The 23,416-nt window shown below is 41.1% G+C and overlaps 1 protein-coding gene across 3 annotated transcripts; it reads left to right on the forward strand.

Annotated features, from left to right (window-relative positions):
* The first annotated feature begins 1,777 nt into the window (after positions 1 to 1,777).
* LOC135497956 (ankyrin repeat domain-containing protein 50-like) lies at positions 1,778 to 21,792 on the forward strand. 3 transcript variants are annotated; one of them, XM_064788010.1, is made up of 4 exons: positions 1,778 to 1,912; positions 8,329 to 8,436; positions 12,771 to 16,491; positions 17,175 to 21,792. In XM_064788010.1, exon 3 carries the CDS (start codon positions 12,909 to 12,911, stop codon positions 16,302 to 16,304), a length of 3,396 nt encoding a protein of 1,131 aa, XP_064644080.1. In that variant the 5' UTR covers positions 1,778 to 1,912; positions 8,329 to 8,436; positions 12,771 to 12,908; the 3' UTR covers positions 16,305 to 16,491; positions 17,175 to 21,792. The 3 variants fall into 3 exon arrangements, with proteins under 3 accessions (XP_064644080.1, XP_064644081.1, XP_064644082.1); XM_064788011.1 differs by having other exon boundaries at positions 8,335 to 8,436; XM_064788012.1 differs by lacking the exons at positions 1,778 to 1,912; positions 8,329 to 8,436 and having other exon boundaries at positions 12,688 to 16,491.
* The last annotated feature ends 1,624 nt before the right edge of the window (positions 21,793 to 23,416 follow it).

Consider the following 23,416-nt stretch of genomic DNA (forward strand, 5'->3'; position numbering starts at 1 on the left):
TCCATATCAATTGTACGCTGATGATAATCAGTTGTTGACTTCTGCTCGATGTGGTGACAACGCCCAGTGTAGCGCCATGGTTGCCTCCACGGAGGGTGGAATAGGCCATATCCAGTCTTGGCTGTCAACAAATTGGCTCTGTCTTAATGCCCCAAAAACGGACATGGTCAATTTTGTGTCAACGCGTCGACAGGGATCCATTCCCAGTATCAGTATCAGCGGAGTTCAGATTCCAAAATCTGAATGCGTTAAGGACCTGGGAGTGTGGCTTGATGAGGGAATGACTATGCAGACTCAAGTGAAAATGACATGCAAAGCTGCCTATGCCAGCCTCTACAAAATTGGGAGGATAAGGAAATACCTAGATCGTCACTCAGTAGTAAGGCTTGTGCACGCATTGGTTGTCTCCCGACTAGACACTAACAATGCCATACTCTATGGTCTACCAGATAAGACCCTGGCTCCTTTGCAACGTGTGCTAAATTCCGCTGCTAGGCTTGTTTGTCGCCGCAGGAAATTTGACAGCATCACCCCACTGCTCCGCGAGCTCCATTGGCTTCCTGTCAAGGCAAGAGTCGTTTACAAAATTCTGACTCTTGTACACAAGACAGTAGTGAGCAGTGGGGGTCCGATGTACCTGTCAGATTTGCTGGTGGCGACAAGCGGCTGTACGAGGTCCACCACGTTCAAGGCGCTTAAAATCAAAAGAAGTAAGTCCAGGTATGGTGACCGCAGCTTCTCATGCTGTGGCCCATACCTGTGGAACAAACTTCCTGTTTCCGTCAGGGCTCTACCAGAAACATCATTTAAGAGGCAACTCAAAACTACCTTGTTTGAGGACTATTTAGGGGGGGTGGCGCCTTGAGCGTGGTGGACCACGGAAAGGCGCCCAATATAAGTTTTTCAATTCATTCATTCAAGTAAAGGATCCAACAAAGGTGGACAGTAGCCTGGAGTTGACTTTTCAATGCGTATTTCATAAGGTTGTCGCAAATGCTATTGTTTGGCATTATGATTACAGTGCATTGTCATCATTGTTATCATCTGTTTACAAAAGGTAAACACAAAAAAGTTCTTGAAAAAACCCGCACAGAAAGCAATTAAAGTTCAGGGATGGTGTTGTCGTACAGCAAAAATAAGACTACCTTATGTTGAAAATCACCCCTGGATAATTCTCATTTGTGATGACTTTTGACACTGTCCCACTGTCCCACTGTAAGCTCAGAACACGGCTACCCTCCCAAGGTGATGGGGTTGGTCACACACTATCATTTCCTCAGAATTATACACTACCCACCCAAACAAGTCTTAGTTCGTACTACAACACTAGTGATTTTTGGTGGTATTTTTCCCGATATAAAAAAGTGTTTTGTGGACCTTTTTAAAATGGTCGATTACGTCGTATATGAAGACAATTATGACGCATGATTGCAATAGTACTCAGCAGTCAGAAATACCTTACAACTAAGGTTTTCGACCAAACTTTTAACTTTCATGATGCATAGTTTCATTTTGTGATGAGTATATCAGCGAAAGTGAAGTCTACTTGAGAAATCTGGGCACAGGCATTCGCACATCATTATCTAAATAGTAACAGGTGCCAAAATGGAGAATTCCTGGACCGAGTGACATTTCAATATCAGTCTAGGAAACTCGGTTTGGGCATGTTGGAGTGGTAAAGATCAATGAATGAATCGTGAATGATTACCTGATAACAAACCAGGGCTATAAATAACAGGGCACCAAGTTGTTTAAGCTATCATGTCATGGTGATTGGAACCAATCATTTGGCCAAGTCATGCATACTTAGGATTGCTCCCCTCTGAGCTCGGAGTGATGGACTTTTGGTTGTGATTTTTTTAATCACTATCAACCTAAGGTTTAACAGTCTTCAAGTCTACGCCAAAAACAGGTAAAACAATTATATTTCTACTTATTTTGGCCTTACAAGGCATTGACATTCACAGGTTCATTTCATTTTAACTGACCAGTATTTTTCCTACAAATTTCTTTAGAAAGAAGAAAAAACATTTGCAAATTTGTCTTTCCAGTATTGATCATAATACATTGCTATAAGACTGACATGATAAATGTGTGCATTTTTACAACCAGTTGGAATAGAAACTTGCAAAAGGAGTCTTAGAGTAGTCTTATATCAGACAACGTCATAAGCAGTCAATTTTTTCAAAGTCAACTGAAAAAAACTGCACCAAGGAACATATCAATCAGTGATTATTTTCTTTTTCTCAAAAAGTTCTAGTTTAGAGTTGGACTAACAAATTGACCTCTTGGTTATCATCCTAATGCAAGCCAATACAATACCCTGAGACAAGACCACTAATGAATATTCATAGGTTGGAGGGTCGAGGCCTATCAATTAGACGAGTGCATGTTTTTTACTCTCAAGTAAATGTTTGGAGAGGTATTGAAAAAATATTTGCTGTGGCAAGTCTACAGATATAAATAAATTGTTTGGTAAAAAAAATAATTTTGAATTTCGACAACCTGGCCATAGGGGGGGGGGGGGGGTTCAAATTTGGAGTGAAAATGGCCGATATGGGTAAAAATGTCCACTTGTGTCAAACTTGTCAACTTTAAAAAGAATTTCCGTGGTCAATCACCAATTTAAATCGCACCAGTTACTCGCAAGACTAACCCGTATATCATATCCGAATTTCAGTTTCACTACTTGACGCATTCTTTGATGCGTCGCGGTCAAACATTGACAATTTAACTACTAAAAGGCTTAAAAAATCAATTGTGGTCTTGTCTCCATTTACACTACATTTTGGGTCAATTTAGTGAAAAATATGAATGTGCTCAAATCACTCCTATTCATTTAGAATATTGTATTGCTGATGATTTAAGGTCAAAACAAGCTAAAATAATGAGAAAAAAAACTTAATTTGACCCAAATATGAGTCAACCTACCCCCGGTCTAAGTTCGGTTTCATTTTTACAAGTCTTGTTGTGTTGCCATTCATTTTGTAATTTCTTTGAAACTACTTAGGCCTTGATTCTGAAAGTTGTGCCCTAAGCAGCAAAGATATTCCTAAATCACATCCTAAAGTTTCAGCTCCATAGCTTGCTTATTCTGGCCAGGGCTGGTCTTATGATTTTGCAGCAAAATCATGACTTTTTGTCGATTTTGTCCTCTTTCGTCGCTTTTGGCACAGTGTACCACTCTTTGAAATGTCTCTCATTTCTCCAAAAATGTCCAGATATGACTTTCCTTTTTTGGAGAGTTGTGGGATGTCATGTACATTAGTTTGAAAAAATTCTCAAAATGTTAACCCCTGAAATGTACCTTCATTGAGACAAGACCACTAATGAATATTCATAGGTTGGAGGGTCGAGGCCTATCAATTAGACGAGTGCATGTTTTTTACTCTCAAGTACATATTTGGAGAGGTATTGAAAAAATATCTGCTGTTGCAAGTCTACATATATAAATAGATTGTTTGGTAAAAACAATAATTTTGAATTTCGACAACCTGGCCATAGGGGGGTGGTTCAAATTTGGAGTGAAAATGGACGATATGGGTAAAAATGTCCACTTGTGTCAAACTTGTCAATTTTAAAAAGAATTTCCGTGGTCAATCACCAATTTAAATCGCACCAGTTACTTGCAAGACTAACCCGTATATCATATCCGAATTTCAGTTTCACTACTTGACGCATTCTTTGATGCGTCGCGGTCAAACATTGACAATTTAACTGCTAAAAGGCTTAAAAAATCAATTGTGGTCTTGTCTCCCCTAACCCACTATAACAGAAAGGATTGCATAAAAGAACATCAAAATCTGTAATACATTAACCATTTGCTTGGAACGCAGAAAATTATACAAAGTAAGATTCAGTGCACAGACAAAGGTAAACAATCACGAAACAACTACTTCTTCTTCAGACAAGTCAAATAGTTTCACTTTACGGATTAAACAATTCTGAATCATATCAACGATAAATATATTTAACTTCTATTTTATCAAAATGGCCGCGGCGATAACTTCACAAAAGAGGAGACAAGACCACTAATGAATATTCATAGGTAGGAGGGTCGAGGCCTATCAATTAGACGAGTGCATGTTTTTAACTCTCAAGTACATATTTGGAGAGGTATTGAAAAAATATTTGCTTTGGCAAGTCTACAGATATAAAGAAATTATTTGATGAAAAAATTTATTTCGAATTTTGCTAATTGGGTAATAGGGGCGTGTTTTGCGTTTTTTCTGCCAGTTGGCTGAAAAGAGTGGAAATATCAAAGTCTGTCTAATTTGTCGATTATCAAAAAATTTCCGTGGTCAACTACCAGTTTATTTTTCACCATTTACTTGCCCGACTGTCTGGAATAACATAATCTAAATTTCAGATTCACAACCCCACGCAGTATTTGATGCGTCGTGGTCAAACATTGACAATTTAACTGCTAAAAGACTTAAAAAATCAATTGTGGTCTTGTCTCAGAGTAGTGGTGAAATGCCACCTGGTGAGAAACCTGAATAGTATCCTTTACACAAAGCGGCCAAAGATGGCAACTTGGATCAAGTTTAGTCTCTTGTCCACCAGGGGGCAGATATCACCGTGGGCATGCTAAGGACAAAAATCGAAAAGCCTGTACTCCCATTTTACTTAATTAGGAATCAAACCAACTGCGTGTATCAGTTGATGCTGTGCATTGTGTTCACTTCGATGACTGGCGGGAGGAATTCAAACAAAGCACCTGGTTGATGGACCACAATGAACTCAAGAAGTGGGGATACCTCCTGGTACCTAAACCACCTCATGAAAAGAGCAAACTAGCCAAGCAGTTGACGCAAACAAAACTAGATGAACTCTGGCGGATATCGTTTTCACATCTTGAGATGGAATAGATCAATAGCCTAGAAAACAGGATCAAGAATGCGTATATCACAGCCAAATGTCTGAAGAACCCAGATGTGTGCCGCATCATGATTGCTGAAGGTGAAGGTCTACCTAAGAATGTTGATGACTACATCAGCAGTTACAAGCTGAAGTCCATGTTTCTGATGAATGCTGAGGATTTCCGTATGTCAGAGCAGAGTCTTAGTGAGATGGTGTGTAAGGTGTATGAGGACCTTGCTGACGCCCTCCACAAGGGTTTCATCCCTACATTCTTTGCACCAGGTCACAATGTCTTGGCGGGACTCAAATTTGATGTTACCTAGAGTGCAAAAGTGGCCAGCATAATGAAAGCATTTGTGAGAAGACTGTGCAGAAAGGGAGAAGAAACCAAAGATGTTGGTGTTGATATTGAATGTCAAACAGCAACGATGAAAGACAATGTAAGGACCTCACATGAAAAGATTGAGGACGCTGCAAATCCTCTGGCTGTTTCAATGGAGGATGAATCCATCACAGAAGTGGAGGGTAGAGACCATGCTAGCAATTGCCTTGGAAAGACCAAGGACATCATAGATACAGGGGCAGTTCCACTGGAAACTATATCCACAGAAGTGGCCGAGGGGAGAGACCATGCCAGGAGTTGCCTTGGACAGACCAAGGACACCAAAGTTCCTGGGACAGTTCCACTCGAAACTGAATCCACAGAAGCGGAGGGGAGAGACCATGCCAGGAGTTGCCTTGGACATACCAAGGACACTAAGACCTTGGGACAGTTCCACTGGAAACTATATCCACAGAAGTGGAGGGGAGAGACCATGCCAGGAGTTGCCTTGGACAGAACAAGGACAGCAGAGTCCCTGGGACAGTTCCACTGGAAACTATATCCACAGAAATGAAGGGGAGAGACCATGCCAGGAGTTGCCTTGGACAGACCAAGGACACCAAAGTTCCTGGGACAGTTCCACTCGAAACTGAATCCACAGAAGCGGAGGGGAGAGACCATGCCAGGAGTTGCCTTGAACAGACCAATGACACAGGAGTTCCTGGGACAGTTCCACTGGAAACTATATCCACAGAAGTGGAGGGGAGAGACCATACCAGGAGTTGCCTTGGACAGACCAAGGACACCATAGATACTGGGGCCGTTATCCGAGAATTGGAATCTATAAATGAGAAATGGACATACCTCGCCCTTGACATCATCAGTGGTCAAATGACCAGATGGAAGATGAAAGAAATTAGTATTCCAGACATTTTAGAGGGGATGATTTGCAGCTTTTTCTCCGAGCTGAATCTCCATCGAACGATTTTGACTTCGATTAACTTTGACACTGCAGGGCCTTCATGTGCTACTCACTGTTCTTGTAAGAACAGTCACTGACTTATATATGATCAGAAAATCTTGAAAAAAACAATGACCTTTGAGAACATATCTATTTAAATCACTGCCACTAGAATACACAGACAAGTTTCAACACCTTTCCTTTGATCCCACAGCATTGTGTGACTGAAAGCCATTAAATAACTTTAATTCATCTACAAACAGAACAGAATTCGATACAATAACAGAACCACAAAAAATTCTACAAAAAAATTCTCTGCATGTGCAGTACACAAATATTATGGGGGAAAAGAGACAAGCGGTAGAAATAAGTTGGAGTCCGGTAGGTTCTGTTCACTTCTTCTAATTCAATTGACAGTTACAATTACAAATACAGATTGGAAGTCCAAATATGTGTGTTCCCAGTCTGGAGTCCAAACCTGAATTCCTCTACAATAACATTAGATTCACAAAGAAAACATGTAACTAACGACATAAATTACCTAGAGACAGAAATACAAACAATGCAAAACAATTGTAAACAGTAACATGTTTTGGAGTGGCTAATCCTACATCTATAACATGCTTATTAATACTAATCATAAAACCATTGTTTAAATGTAAATCCTGACCAAGCTGTGTTAAGTCATATCAGAAGGTAAAAGTAAAATTGGAGAATGATTGTGTTTAGAAATAAAGAATAATGAACAAAATACATATCTGCCAAATCATCAAAGATTTCCACCATAAAAGACTCCTGTTGTTTTAAAATCAAATTCGCTCCTGCGAATTACACGCTGTCTACAAGAGACATGATTAAATAACAGTTTAGATGAAATTACAAAATGAAGTCACTAAAGACGAAACCATATAAAAGTATAGATGAAATTGCGAAATGAAGTAACATGAAATTCAATAAGTGAACATAATTCTTCACACTATTCTATAGTCAAAATAGCTATATTGTGCACATAAACTCATCAAAATGAAAGTCAATTTTATGATTCATAATATCTTTTTCGAGGCAGATGGAAATAGTTGTGTCTTCAGAATATGGCCGGAAGTCCAGTATAAATGTCAAACGCAGATCAAATCATTTCATTGTTCTAAAATTCAGTTTATATCCAGTGTCATGTGATGATAAAATTTACTCCATAAACTTAGACTTAGAGACATTCCCATCCTTTTTGATAAGGGTCAGGGTTATCACTACAGCTTTGAAACTGAACATCTACTACGCACAGCAAATTTAGGTAAGAGCAATTTTATAATTATTTTCAAAGGTTGGTTGAGGTTTTCCCAACAAGGTTATAATCAGTACAAAGACAAAGTTACTCAAAACCAAAATGCCTCTGTATGAAGCACCTAAGTGTGCACATTTATCCTGATGACATAGCGGTGATTGGCACCTTTATAGAACTTACTAGAAGAATTGGTTGCTTTCCTCCAGGAAGTTCTAGATTTTTTGACTCGTTTGATTGGTGGTGAGGACATAGATAATGAGCTTGTACCCTGCCATCAATCATTTGGTATAAATTCGATCTCTGTATGACTATCATCCCATGTCTGTAAACAATTTTACCACATTTATTGCCACTGTTGTGAGGTGGGAATAAAGCTTATGATTTATATGAGAAGTATTTTTGCCTTTTGTGATAGTTTAGAGTAGTTGTTTCATCCTGACTCATATTGTCAGCTCTGTACTCAGTATCCTTATGTCAACAGGACGTACCATTGTCATTTTGCCCCCTGCCCAAGACCCTGAACTATTAGCCGAGCCCCTCTGAGACAGCTGTGGTTTGCCAGACTTGGGTGTGACATTGTCCCTGTCTCATAGTTTGGTGAAGCCTTAACGCTCGACCCGGTTTTAAGCTACAATATCTTTATGGAACTAGTTTGGCCAATAAAGTTACTGGCTACGGAACAAAAGTTCCGGTGGACGTACGTAGCTTTAGTTGTTAAGAGTAGTTACCAGATTTCGGAGACAGTTCGTGTGAGGCGAAGTTTCGACCTCATTAGCATTGATGATGCATTTTGATATTGATACTGAGTATGCCAATAAGATCTCTTCGGACGATCCAGCCGAATTAAAGACCAACCTTGGAATATGATATTTGTGTGGTTAATGTGTTTCTTATTTAAAGTTCCAGGTGGAATCCAAGAACTCAAGACTGTACTTCCTCCTCATACAGCTGCTGGCACTGGAACGATGCTGATTACCCCGAGCACGAGGACTCAAATAGGATCTGAAGGTAATATTTTTCTCTTTACTTTTCCTGACCCCTTAGAGAACCTTACATGTTGTTCCCAATCAGACAATTACATTCGTGGCCGAAACTTTGGAGGAATACATTTCTGCTAAGTCATATCCAATTGGTTGTCCTAAAGTCAACAAACATGTACTGGATTTCAACAATAAAAGGGACAATATAGGCATTGACAAACTATGTCGTAGCTTGGCAATTTTAAGTTCGCTTTCAAAAACGCATATCGCCCCTTCCACCAAACCAATTTCAAATCTCCGCGAGCTTGTTCCGAAGCATTGCTATGTAGTGCATAGCGATACATAGCAGGCCTAGACCGGCGGGCAGAAAATGCATGCTGCATACCGTCTGCAGACTGGGGGTTTTCTCATGAGTCAATAGAATCTAAGGTTTGGAATTAGGGGACCATATCAGTAGTTGCTTTGCGCCAACTTTTTTTCAAAGTTTGTTTTCTTATATTTGAATTACCTGTGAATCATCTTGCAGGAAGATTTTTTTGGGTGTGCATGACAGATGACGTACTCAATACAGAACATGTATATTGTATCGGCCTGTTGTGCCTCGTGCGCCTGGTTGATTGGCCGGCAAGGTTGGGTTCGTTTCAAAGGCAGCATTTCATGATAAAAAGTGCTGAATGACATGGGTAAATATAATTAAAGATAACAGAATGAAGAAACCCAGGGAACAGAAAACCATTGTATATCAAACACCCACCTTGACAGTTCTCCTCTGTCTCTTGATGTTAAGTGAAAATACCGGCCTCTTTGACATTCTAAACAGGTGTTGTTAGGCCAGATAAAAAATGTTTTCAGGCAAATGTTTATTACTACAGTCCTGGTCACAAGATACATCCTAGCTGATAAGCATCATGTAGGCCCTACGTGCTAAATCCGTGCGAGTCACACATACATGTAGCGTGCCAGTGGATGCACTTGGTTCACAGTTAAAGGAATTTAGGCCTACACCCCAAATCGTGGTGTATCGCAAAGCCTGTTTGCACAACGGCCTAGATAATCTTTGTTCTACCGTTTGGCATATACCTGAAATGGCCTCTTATTTTTTAGTGTGAAAATCACATGGCAACTGTTGAGATGGTCCCCTAATTCCAGATCTAAATTTTGATACAGAAGTTGGCTGAAAGGAACTGCTGATATGGTCCCCTAATTCCAGACCTTAGATTCTGTTGACTCATGAGAAAACCCCCAGTCTGCAGACGGTATGCAGCATGCATTTTCTGCCCACCGAGGCCTAGACCATGTATTCGCCGGGATTCTGGTCACACGGGTCGGTTTTGGGATAGAAGGGGTTGGGTTGGTTAGCAAGGACATACCTGTAAACAAGCTAATGTTTATTTCAACGCTTTTGAAGGCCATTGTGGTCGTAAGCAAGTGATCGACCTCATTAACAACTAATTCCCGTGATTTTCAGCGGGTGCGTCCCGGTGTAATGTTTTTGAGTGTTTCTGTTTTTGAGTGTTTCCCCTCATTGTTTGGGAACGCTCAAAAATAGATTGACAAGTTTTTCTGTGTATCCCCCTATTGAAAAGTCTTGGTCTCTCTAGCTGCCTATTGTTTGGAAACACTGACACATGGGAAACAACCACAGATGTTACACCGGCTTTAATTAGACCGTGGTACGTACATCTCATTCATGGGTGATTATCATGGTTGGCACTGTATCGTAGAAGAAGCATAAAGATAGCTTGAACAATAGCATTCCGCGATGATGAGGTCACTGCAGCTGCTGCCCTCTATTTCCCCATCGCTGAATTACAGGCAATGTCGGACAAACATGCGGTTTCGTAATGGATTCAGGCTTTGTAACTAGGGCAGTTAGATTCAATCTGGCACATGTCCGAGTGTTGGAAATACTACATAATTGTTCTGAATATTTCTCTCTCTGACTCTATGGTATCATTCATGCGAAAAACAATGCAGGGTCAAAGATAATTGACTTTGAAATAAGCTCAAATGCGTAGAAATAAGTGTCGATGTCCGACTGTCACGTGACTAAAACGTCATCAATATCTTATGCAAATGACCTTGTGAGCTATAAATAGTATCTTCGCGGAGTGCTATTTAGCAATGTTTCGTTTCATATCGCGCGCTCTCAGTCATAAAATGGCATCGGCACTTCTGATTACCGTCCATCAAGGCATGCATATAAGCATGTGAGATACGAACGATGAGGCCGAGGTTGCTGAAGTAGACTGGAAAAGAAAAGTAATAATTACAAAGTGCCGAACGACTGCAACAACCTGAGCATTTCTGTGTGCCTCCTCAGTGTAGAAACGCACTGTTGTTGCTCAAATTTTACTTCGGAGTTCCGGACCGTTTTTCTTTCCGACCTGCCCTCCCATGCCCAGCTCCTACGTAACTGGTATACGGAAGTGCTAGCATTGGCATTGAGGCGTCTGGTACGCCCGTGACGTGACTGCATGATATGAAGTGGCTTCGGTAGAGTTCATCAATTTTTTCATTGTAAAAGCCTTCATTCCTTAGGGACTTCATTCGATTGGTTGACACTAAAACAGTATGATATAACTGATTCAAACACATTCGACTGTAACGCAGCATTGATTTATATGTATTATATAATACCAAGCATTGATTAAAGACGACAATTTTTAAAACAAGCTATTGGTGAGGTAACACTCAGTTTTGAATATAGGGGGCTTTTGTAATTTGATTAGCCTTGACTCTTCCAAGGTTGGACTTATCTCACTGCTTCTGCGTGAAATAGTTCATTAAGACAAACGATTATACACTGGGCCTCATTTTCGAGACAGCGGTCTTAATTTCTTATCTTGATCTGTGCGACATTAAGATATCGTCTTTCATTGCAGGCAAACTTGTAATCGCCTGGTAAAGCACTGACCCAACAAGTGATAACCGTCGCATGTGCTTTAAATCGCGGCTTTCACCAATCTAAATCGCTCGTTTGTGGAGCTGTTACTATTTTTTCTCGTGGACGAGAGATTCTTTTAACTCTCCGTTTTTTGCAGGATTATATCAAATTAATTGGACTTGTTGGACTTGTTGGACTGTCGTTATAATAATATATAATAATGTCTAGTATTTGTATAGCGCTACTCAGAACGCATTGCTGTTTAAGCGCTATTTGTTGATTTCCACTCATCGCCACTGATAATGCCTCTCGAACAGCCAACACTTCAAGCGCTTCCTAAATGAGTCCTGATTGTCAATCGCAGTTAGTTCCGTCGGCAACTTATTCCACAGCCGTGCCGAGGACGCTGAGAAACTGCGATCCCCGTAAAGTGTCTTTGTTCGTTTTACGGCCAATTTCGAAGAACATTCGTCCATCGAACGCGTTGTACAAGGGCAATCCAGACATTTAACCAGCTGTTCAAGGTAAACTGGTGCCCTTCCATGTAATATTTTATGCGTCTAGTTGATGATTTTGTACACGTCGTTAGCAGGTGGCAACATATTATATCATCGCAATTCTCTGCATATAAAGATGCTTCAACTGCGAAAATGGACTGCATTATACAGTGCGTATCAACAAAAGGTAATCCAAAGTCAAGGGGTTAATATTCCAAGGCTATTTAGTTTCAGAAGCTACATATGGTCTACTAATAAAGAGGAGATCCTCAGATTTCCATTGATGCAATTCTTGCATTATTACGGTCTCGCATGACCGAGTAAATTGTAATTGAAAAAGACGAGTTCAAATCGAAAAATTTCCAAGTTTGTGTAATCAGTGCAAGTTGAATGAATACGTTCAAATTGTACATTTACCAACTTAAAAAGATTAAAACAAACACGATTTTCTCATGAATTATTTGGCTTTATTCAGAGATCTTCTAAACTTGTATTTTATGCACCCACACTTTCAACATACCCTCCGCCTCTTGCAACACAAAGTTCACAGCGATAGAGCATGTCCTGAACTGCTTGTCTGATCACTGCTGGATTCCCGCGTAAAACATCCACTTCGTGTTGAATTCGGCCCTCCGAGTCATTATGATCACGGGGTGGAGTCGCAAACACCTTGTTTTTCATGTATCCCCAAAGGAAAAAGTGACATAGTGTGCGATCAGTTTGTAATCGTTTATTTCAATTCACCAAACTTGGACATTTTTAGATTTGAGCTCGTCATTTTCAATTACAATTTACCCGGTCATGTGAAACTGCAATTAATGCAAGAATTGTATTATTGGAAAGCTGAGTATCTCCTCTTCATTAGTAAACCACATGTAAACCACATTGTTAAACTAAATAGTATTGGCATATTAACTCCATGAATTTCGATTACCTTTTTTTGATACGCACTGTATTGTGAAAATGTTTGATTTCCAGCTCCCAAGAACAGTCCATGATGCCAGCCACACGGCCACAACTTGCTCCGTTCGATGCAGCAGCATTCGGTTATTTTTGGCTAATCAGATTCGTCCTGTCATTCTGTGAACTGGAGTACATATAAAATGCAAAAATTACATGGATTCCCTAATCATCGCCTCGATTATAGGAGACAAAGAGGTAGTGGATCTATTGATGAAAGCGGGGGCGAATATAGAATGTAAATACAATGGCGGGAATACTCCAATTATCATCGCCTCGATTAATGGACACCAAGAGGTGGTGGTTATATTGATTAAAGCGGGAGCGAATATAGAACATACCAACGATGAGGGAAGAACTCCTATAGGGTGTGTTTCTATTAAAGGACACAAAGAGGTGGTGGATCTATTGATTAAAGCGGGGGCGAATATAGAATGTAAATACAATGGCGGGAATACTCCAATTATCATCGCCTCGATTAATGGACACCAAGAGGTGGTGGATCTATTGATTAAAGCGGGAGCGAATATAGAACATACCAACGATGAGGGAAGAACTCCTATAGGGTGTGTTTCTATTAAAGGACACAAAGAGGTGGTGGATCTATTGATTAAAGCGGGGGCGAATATAGAATGTAAAGACAATGGCGGATGTACTCCAATCATCATCGCCTCGATAAGAGGACACCAAGAGGTGGTGGATCTATTGATTAAAGCGGGGGCGGATATAGAATGTAAAGAAAATGGCGGGAATACTCCAATTATCATCGCCTCGATTTTAGGACAAAAAGAGGTGGTGAATCTATTGATTAAAGCGGGGGCGAATATAGAATGTAAAGACAATGGCGGAAATACTCCAATTATCATCGCCTCGACTAATGGACACAAAGAGGTGGTGGATCTATTGATTAAAGCGGGGGCGGATATAGAATATAAAGACAATTGCGGGAATATTCCAATTATCATCGCCTCGATTAATGGACACCAAGAGGTGGTGGATCTATTGATTAACGCGGGGGCGAATATAGAATGTAATAACAATGGCGGGAATACTCCAATTATCATCGCCTCGACTAATGGACACCAAGAGGTGGTGGATCTATTGATTAAAGCGGGGGCGGATATAGAATGTAAAGACAATGGCGGGAATACTCCAATTATCATCGCCTCGGCTAATGGACACCAAGAGGTGGTGGATCTATTGATTAAAGCGGGGGCGGATATAGAATATAAAGACAATCACGGGAATATTCCAATTATCATCGCCTCGACTAATGGACACCAAGAGGTGGTGGATCTATTGATTAAAGCGGGGGCGGATATTGAATGTAATAACAATAGCGGGAGTACTCCAATTATCATCGCCTCGATAAAAGGACACCGAGAGGTAGTGGATCTATTGATTAAAGCGGGGGCGGATATAGAATGTAAAGAAAATGGCGGGAATACTCCAATTATCATCGCCTCGATTTTAGGACACAAAGAGGTGGTGGATCTATTGATTAAAGCGGGGGCGGATATAGAATGTGTAGACAATGGCGGGAATACTCCAATCGCCATCGCCTTGGGTGAAGGACATAAGGATATAGTGGATCTATTGATTAAAGCGGATGCAATCATTGAAGGCAGTTACTTTCAAATCGACACTCCGATAGTTATCGCAGCTAAATTGGGATATGTTGACATTTTAGACGTTTTGTTGAAAGAAGGTGCTTGTTCCAGCAATTTTCGTTATGGATCGATATTAAATATCGGTGCAACGTTTGGTCAACGACGGGTCGTTGAATATCTTTTGAGACGCGGGATGTCATTAGAAATCCGTGACTCGAAAGGAAACACCCCACTTCAAAATGCAATCATAAAGGGTCATTTCTCAGTGGTCCAATTCCTAATAAGGAGTGGAGCAGATACACACCCTTCGTCAGAGAGTATTATATATTCTGCTGCTTCGTGTGGCCATGCCGATATCGTGAAATACTTGGGAAGCAGGGATGCACGGAAGTTATTAGATTTGCCCAATGCCAGTGGGTGGTCGCCTATTGCCAAGGCAGTTTCAGGTGGTCATTTTCGGACAGTTAGACAACTTCATCAGCTTGGAGCTGACATGAACTGCAGTGTAAATGGAAAAGGACTGCTTCATCTAGCAGCTGAGTCCGGTTGCCTAGATATCTATCAATATCTTATCATCGCTGGGCTTGACTGCAAACGACTCAACTTTAATGGATTGAAGGCTTATGAATGCTTCCCCTTTCAATCAAAACTTAATTATCAAGCAAGCAACCGATTAGGACATTCCTCCGAACAAAGTCTCTCTTTCGTCATGTCGCGATTAAATGAGCAATATGCTACACCCGCGTATGGATACAAACTTTCAGAATTATCTGGTGTACTGGGACTAGGCAGCGTGAATATTATCGAGGGTGGTGTTTCGGAAACTATCATGAGGTTTGTAAGGGAGAAGGAGGTTGTTGAGGGCTTAGAGCTATGCGGAAGTTCGGCTGAGGGCACGAAGGTTCAGCTGCCTGATGAAATGGACTTCCTTAGATTGGTAAATGCAAATCCTCTCTCTCGAAACGAAATGGTTGACACCTTACATGGATATAAGTATATGCAAGCTAGACAAATTAAGAAGAGGTTTTTATCAAGTAAATCACTCCATGAGTATGAAAGCCAAAACCTAGAATCTAGCGCAAAAGCCCAAGAGTCTAAAAAAAGCGGAGAAATCCTTTTGCAGGCAGTTGCTGGAGGAGGCAGTGCCAGTGTTCCTGTGACTATCAGATGGCCCGATGATAAACCTTCAAAACGCATTGTCTCAGATCATATAGTAACAACCTTACCTGTAAATGATTGGCCCGATGATTGGCAAGATGATTGGTCAGATTATGCACTACAGAAAGGAGAATCTGAAAGTGAGGTAACGGCGGACGTTTGTGCTTATCAACGGACTGGATACACCTTATCTCAAGCTGATGCTAGAAGAGGATGGGCCAGTATTCCTGTAACTATCAGAAGGCTTGAACATATATCATCCAGTCTCCTTATCTCTGTGGATATAGTACCGATATTTCATGTTGATGATTGGCCAGACGATGCTATCAAGAAGACCTGGCGAATGGACGAGGACACCTTGAAGAAGAGTGGGTACAGGCTGGTCCTCAAACCGCCACACAAGGACAGTGAGTACGGACGGTTGCTACCCGAGGAAGACAGAGAAAGAATGTTGCGGATCTCCTTCTCTCATCTAGAACCTGTCACAATCGCACCTTTGGATCCAAGAATCAAAGACGCATACATCACAGCAAAGTGTCTGAGGTCGCCTATGGCATGTGGCGTTGTGATTAGAGACACCGACGGCGTCATACATTTCGTCATTCACTTCCTTACAAGTTACCTCCTGAAGACAGTCTTCCTCCATAACATAGACGACTTCCTTGAGACAAACAGGAGCCTGCCAGAGATGGTCTACATCATCTACAGCCAACTTGAGGAGTACCTTGGCAAGGGCAACCTACCGTTCTACTGGCAGCCAAGCGTCAATCTGCTGAAGGTTTGAAACTCAACATAGCCAAGTCTCATCAAGTCGCCAAGCTGATGACGGCAACCGTTGGTAGGATGTCCCGCCTGGAGCGTGGTGGAGAGAACCATGGTGATGATGCGAGGGAAGATGGGCCAAGCATTGAAGCCGCTGATGACGAGCCTGACATAGGTTGTTACATCGTCAGATTAGAATAGCCAGCAAGGTAACTCTCTTGGTCAATCCCAATGAAGACAATTAGCTTTAAAATTAATAATTCACTCATCTTCGCGTACATTGTATATTCCGAGATGTCGGATATCAGAAAAGAGAATTTCCTGATGATAGATCATCTAGAATTCATTACAATTTATATCTAAACTTTTTGATGACGTTATATTATGTTCAAGACATGCTTAATTTTTTTACGACCTTAACCTAAATGTCCATGCTTGATATCATAGTTTCGTTTGTGAGTTCCATTGCGTAAATAACGCTAATTACAGCAAGTCCTTTTTAGGATGTAAAGACCATACTAGATTATAGCACAGCCGGTAGAAATAATTCTTTCATTGTCTTTGATTACAGTGACCAATTCCCCTCTTGGTTCAAAAATGCATATATACACTTGGTATTGAATGAACTATCTAACTACAATATCTCTCGTATTGGCCTACCATCCACCGAATAGATTCTTGGAGGGCTGGACAATGATTTGTCGTGCCTGACTTAATTAAATCAAATACTGTCATGGTTTTTGGGGCTTTCTTTCTTTTGTCTATCCCTCAAGCATGCAAGGTGATGGCGTCACGTGAAACCACTTCATACACAATAAATATACAACCTGCCTGTGTTGATTAATCGCTTTCAGAAGTACAATGTGCCTGATATCAGTACGTTTATTTCCAGTAATCTTCACCCCGATGAACACTTTGTATGCGATACGGATTCTTCGGTGTAACCACATCTATGGTTGTTCCCTGGCCTGCCCTGGCCCGGCCGGTTCAAACCACGAGAGTGCATGTGTGCGAGTTGGGCCGACGCGACAGGCGCAGCGGTCGGAAGCGAGTCTCTGGCAGGATATCTCGGACTTTGGTTCGACATCGAAAGCCTCAAGTGCGTCAGGACCTTCAAAGCCAAGTGGTAGGGAATCTGTTCTTGAAATGACACCGGGCTCAAAACAGCTGCTATGTTGACTTCGAGAGAGAGAATGGTGAAAGATCGTGTGGTGTACAAAGGAAAACAAGCCCGACCGTAAAATTTTAGAAAACTTCTGAAATTATTCAGACCCCCTCCACCTCTTACACCTCTCCGCTATTCAGATATGCAATTGCAAAACTGTAGACTTTCCGAGGTTGGGGACACATCACGGAGATGATATACCAAATGTTCACCACTTCTGAAAAAAAGTAGCAGGACTTTCAGATTTTGGTAAAAATGCCCCCCCCCTAATTTTCGATGATTTCTGAAGTTTTACAATGTATTTTCTACTTGCAACTACGAAATTGATACAAAGAAGACACATTGGCATTGTTCATCCCGATTGAGTTGAATGTTGGATGGCATCCAACGACAATGCGCATAATATCTACAGGGGGCTTGGCTTACATATCCAGACACTCTCAAATCGGTATTATGACATAGGAAGTTGGATGTTGCACTCAATTCCTTTCATAATACTTATGAGTTACTTACACCCTTTGATATGCTGACTGCATGGGTGAACAAAGGTATGGACTGGTATATCTTGTATTGACATGTTAACTTGTATTGATATTGTAATTGTATGAGGTAGGGTAGCTACTATAACCTTGATTCCACTATGTATAGACTTGTATAAATTGTATTGTCATGTATTGACATGTATAAACTTGTATCGACTTATATTGTAATTATGTGCGGTGTAACTTTATATAATTATATGTGTCACAATATCATATGGTAGAAGGCAGAAGGCCTAGAGATTGCAAGCTGTTTGAAGCCAGTCTATTACTATCATAACATTATATAACAAGAGAGTCACATTCATTATTTCCTATATTTTGTGAGTAACATTTAAGAGTGTGAAGCCTGGTAGGGCCTGTCACAAATTTTAAATGATCAAGTGATTTCGGTTTTGTGTACGCTTGTAACGACTCTCATTACAGAATGACTGCAAACTTGTGGATGGATATAGATTGAATACTCGTTAGGGTGATGCTATACATGCTTCCCGAAATTGGTGGCTTGCATTGGAACTAACTTTTTCCCCCTTGTCCGTCATTAAAGGCATTCAACTGTGTTGGTCAACCATGACTATCTCCTTTGTCCCTCCACCATAAGGCCTAGTTTCCCCTTATGACATCACTATTTCGGACACTCAGCGCCCCATTTCTGGAAAGGTGTATAGTGCCTCCATGTTGCCAGTCAACAAGAATTCATCCAAAATATCCACAAACTGATAAAAGTGTTACTCGGAGAACATAATTGTTTGCGTTGCCACCGAACAATATGTTATATAGACAAGCAAGTGCTTTTACTTCAATTTTGTGCAGAAATGTTTTGTGTACATGTGCAGTACATATAGCGTTTTAGATAAAATCACCCGACAGTCTCTTTCATATCTGCCATTATCTGGTCCGATTTTTTGGTGTTTGAAAGAGTTACGGTGTTCCTAATACATTAACATAATAAAGAGTGACTATATAGTTTCACCTTAAGGGTTGACCATAGGTATCGCCATATTGTCGAGAACTCCAAATCCTAAAGCCTTTAGAGCTCTTTCAAAACATAGTGAATGCTCATTTCAAGGGCTGGAGTCTGTTCTTTGTTTTACAGAGAACAGCTTCCAGTCCAGGGTTTTAAATTAAGGAATTGAACCCGAGGCGGAGGACCTTGGTTGAGTTACCAAGACACTCGAGGGTGGAGCTAAAATACAGTCCAAACCCGAGCCGACAGGCGAGGGTTTGGACGAAATTTTAGCTCCACCCGAGAGTGTCTTGGTAACTCAACCAAGGTCCTCCGCCTCGGGTTCAATTTCTATTCTAAAATACCTCAAACTTAAAAAGATAGGCCACGAAAATAACTTGAATATGTGCGAATTTGGCAAATTCCATCCATCGCCGGCCCGGCCGGAGCGCCGGTAGCGCCGTTGTTTACATTATGTTAGCGCGCATAGGAAGTCCGCATCGGCTCGCTCAAGTGATGCTAAAATCCGCGCAAATGGGCTATTTGGAGCGTTTTTCTCGGCAAATATGTGTAGTGCTCATTAAAAAACTTAGGGTGGTTGATGCTTCCTTGACTGATTTGTGTTTGAAGCAGTGTTTTGAGAGTCTCAAACTTCTGAAGTGAGGTGAAATTCCTTTGACGTGACGTGTGCATGGTTTTCACATTTTAGTGCAACCCGAGGGAACTTTGGTAGAGCATCTTGGTTGCGTGTCCAAAACACTCCGCTCTCAGAACGAGGCTTATGCATTTTCCATTTAAAAGTTGACTTTACGGTACCAAGGTATTTTAGAATGAGCATTCACTATGTTATGAAGAAGTACTAATTGCTTTTTGATTTCAAGTTCTAACCAAAATGGCGGTATCTATGGTCAACCCTTAATTTTAGTGCAGTTTAAGCTTTCCGACAATTGTTTGGGTGTCTTTTTAGACTTCAAACTATTTTGAGTTTCTCTTTAACGTTGTTTAAGCCAACTGGCTGGTCTTAATGACTGATCATAAAACTCAGTTTTATTTAAGCTACATGTGTGTATCTTTTCCCAATATTTGTACCGTTAAGATATTCGCTGCAGTGGCGATTTTTACGTGATCGTAATGAGACCTTAGAAGGCTATTCTAACGTGAATTATTTTGGCCGATACGCGAATTTGTTATGAAAGATAATTATTTTATGAAGATCGAAAAGATTTTATGGCGGTAAGGCTGGGTAATGACTAGTAATGTAGTGAGTGGGTTAACGTGACAAAACAACTGCGACTTGATCACTCGTTGCAACCATTTCAGCGAACCATATGCAAGTTATTGTAAACATTTTCAGCGAGATTTTGATTTTTGAAGGCCTAGGTGTCCTTGGTCGAAGTTGCTCAATGCAAATCTCCTCACATTGAGAGTTTCCTAATGAGAATTTCATCACGGCATGGAAAAAATAGAAGTAGTCGCTGTGAATGGTTGATCTTGGGTTGCAAACAATGGCTTGTGTGCCAAACTGGTGGGTTTTGAATGTGGCAAGATAGGTTTTATTAAAGTGGTTTGGTGTTATTAGATTTACCTTAGTAAAATTCCAGTTCGAGATAAGACCACCATTGAATATTCGTAGGTTGCAGTATCCAGACCTATCAACGAGAAGCTTGTCCGATTATCTTAAAAAATCCGCGGACAACGACCACTTTAATTTCCACTAGTTTGTCGCCAGACTGTCCGGAATATCATATCAACATCTAAGATTCAAAATTGCCCGCAGTAATTGGTGCGACGTGGGAAAACTTTGACAAATGAACTGATGAAAGTCTTTAACAAATCAATGGTGGTTTTGCCTCGTTGGACGAGCGAGTCCTTCAGTTCTCACCCCCTATTCTAGTAGGCGCTGTCTACCTGTCTCAACACTTGCGACAGGCGACACTTCAAAAAAGAATGTCCATGCTTTACTGTGTGTTCCTGGACCGAAGTTCGTTGCGATTATATTTTATAGTTCGGCTAATTAAAGCCATTATATGTGTACATACAATCATGTGTAATTTCGCAAATCATTTTGATTACAGCTCGGAAATGCACAGATAGGGGGAAATATTGCTTGTCAATGGAATGTTTCATAAAATTCGTGTCCGTCTTCAAGCAGTAAGACTCGAAATATGGTTAGACGCTTTATGTCATTCGGTACAGATTCATCCGGTTTCACCGGTGAAGAAGTAGAAATTGTCCGAGGGAAAAACCGTCCACCCTATTGTATTTTGTCGGATTATGGTATTATAGTTCTTTCGGTGACATTACCGTCAATAGGTCAGAGATTAAAGAGCATAATAGAATCCTTTGCTCCCCCGGAAATTCTATCCTGGGACATTTCAAACTTCTACACCGGACTCATTGAAAACACTCACGTTTCCATAATATGAGGGCGGTTCATGCGCGGGGGGAGGGGGGGTTGTCTCAGATGTTCCTATATCTTTGATACTCTCTGTAGTCAATGTGGGTCTTAGAGGCAGCACGTACTTGGATATCACTGTGTATGTTTATTGTTGCTTTTGCGCTGTTTAATTATCATGTTGTATGTATTCTAAACGTGAGGGACAGGATTTGCAACACTTACGAAGTATACAAAGTATGTAGCCATCATGACAGATGTATTTTATCGACGACTGTCTTTGATGAGCTCGCTTAGTCCAAGTACTACTAAGTGTGAAAGCCTATTTACGAGTGTCCCGTAAATGGATTCGCCCAGGACATGATGATAATACGTTCAGACCTTCGTACCTCGTAATATGTTGCTCATAATGATTGCGAAACCTCCCTATTATTTCAATAATTAGATTATAGCCTGATGCAAGAAATTGACAAAAATTGTTGTCCGAGTTCGATATATATGTATAGCTATTATAGTAATCAACGGTGACTGGAGGGCACCGTAACTGTGGACGAAGCCTTTAAATGAACATGGATGAGATGCCCTTCTCTCGAAGTGAGGACTGGATAAGTGAGGCAAGGATGCCCGTTTTGGAAATTGCACTAGATCCCCCCCCCCTGAAATGCGTCGATTTGAATATGCAGCATATACCACGGCGTAGCTAGACCGGCGTAGCTAAATCACCCGCCCCCCTCGAAACCCCTCGATTCGACTATGTCAGGAGATACTAGCGTAGCTAGATCGGCGGGTTCGACCGAGATCGCTCGAGCGAGCTTCGCCAGTATGCGGCTGAATATCCTAAATGCACAGCCCTTGACACACTTGTACATAGAAAGCTGAAGTTGGTCGGCGATTTTCAAACATGGAATATTTTATTGAATTGAATTGAATCCGCTTGTCTATAGGCCTACTAACAATCAAATTTGTGTAATTTATGACTCAAACAGACAACTTATATGAAAAACCAACTGTAAGAAAATTATTTGCGACGTTAAAACACTAAAACTTATTCCTAGCCGAAGATTCGTATTTTCCAAAATTCTCGGCAAGGATTTACAAAAATGAAATTGTTAAGAATTAGGCCCCGGTCGGCCGCCACTTCAGCGCCACCCGTGGGGCCTAATGGTATTAGGCTAACCACGCGACGGAAAACTAGAACTTCCCTTCGGCATTTGTTGTAATTTATTGTGGTGACTTCCACAGTAGCCGTGGCTGGAGCTGCAAAGTATTATTTCGCACATCAGGCGTCTGCAGGTGTGCAGTAGACTCCCTGCACGGCCCATTGCGTAATCCTAATTTGGTCTCCAGGACGAGACCGGTCCAATGCGTCCTGAGTGTAGGGTGCGGGCACAGCTTGGTCTAACGCCAACTCGTCCTACCAACTCACCGTATGATCAGGTTATGGCTATACTCCTACCTCGTATACAAACCCTGAGAAAATCAAGTACAATCCGCTTGGAAAAATTTGAAATAGAGATGAGTATATTGATAATCACTGGTTACGTCAGGATGCCTACCAACTCGGCCTCCATGTATATCAACTTGGCCCAGGTTTTTGGTGGTGAAAGACAGTTAGGTAACCTACTTTTTCCAGTTGTCTTATGGTGAAAGACAATCGGACTATCAGTGCTAACTACTCTCGTCCGGAACGGTGGTGTAGGACAATTTGTTCACTACACCAATCTCGTGGTAAAAGACCGAGTGAATTGGGCAACCTACCTACCAAACCCTTCTCGCGGTGAAAGACAATTGGACAATCTGCTTACCACACCCGTCTTGCGGTAAAGGACAATTGGTCAATCTGCTCACCACACCCGTCTGGCGGTGAAGGACAATTGGTCAATCTGCTTACCACACCCGCCTGGCGGTAAAGGACAATTGGTCAATCTGCTTACCACACCCGTCTGGCGGTAAAGGACAATTTGACAATCTGCTTACCACACCCGTCTGGCGGTAAAGGACAATTGGACAACCAGAGGACCAAAACTATAAACTTACTTACTACGGATTCATTTTCCAAAAAATATTTCATTGTAGGTTACAAGGATAC

Source organism: Lineus longissimus, chromosome 13 (genome assembly GCF_910592395.1).
Source record: "Lineus longissimus chromosome 13, tnLinLong1.2, whole genome shotgun sequence".
NCBI classification, from domain to species: Eukaryota; Metazoa; Nemertea; class Pilidiophora; order Heteronemertea; family Lineidae; genus Lineus; species Lineus longissimus.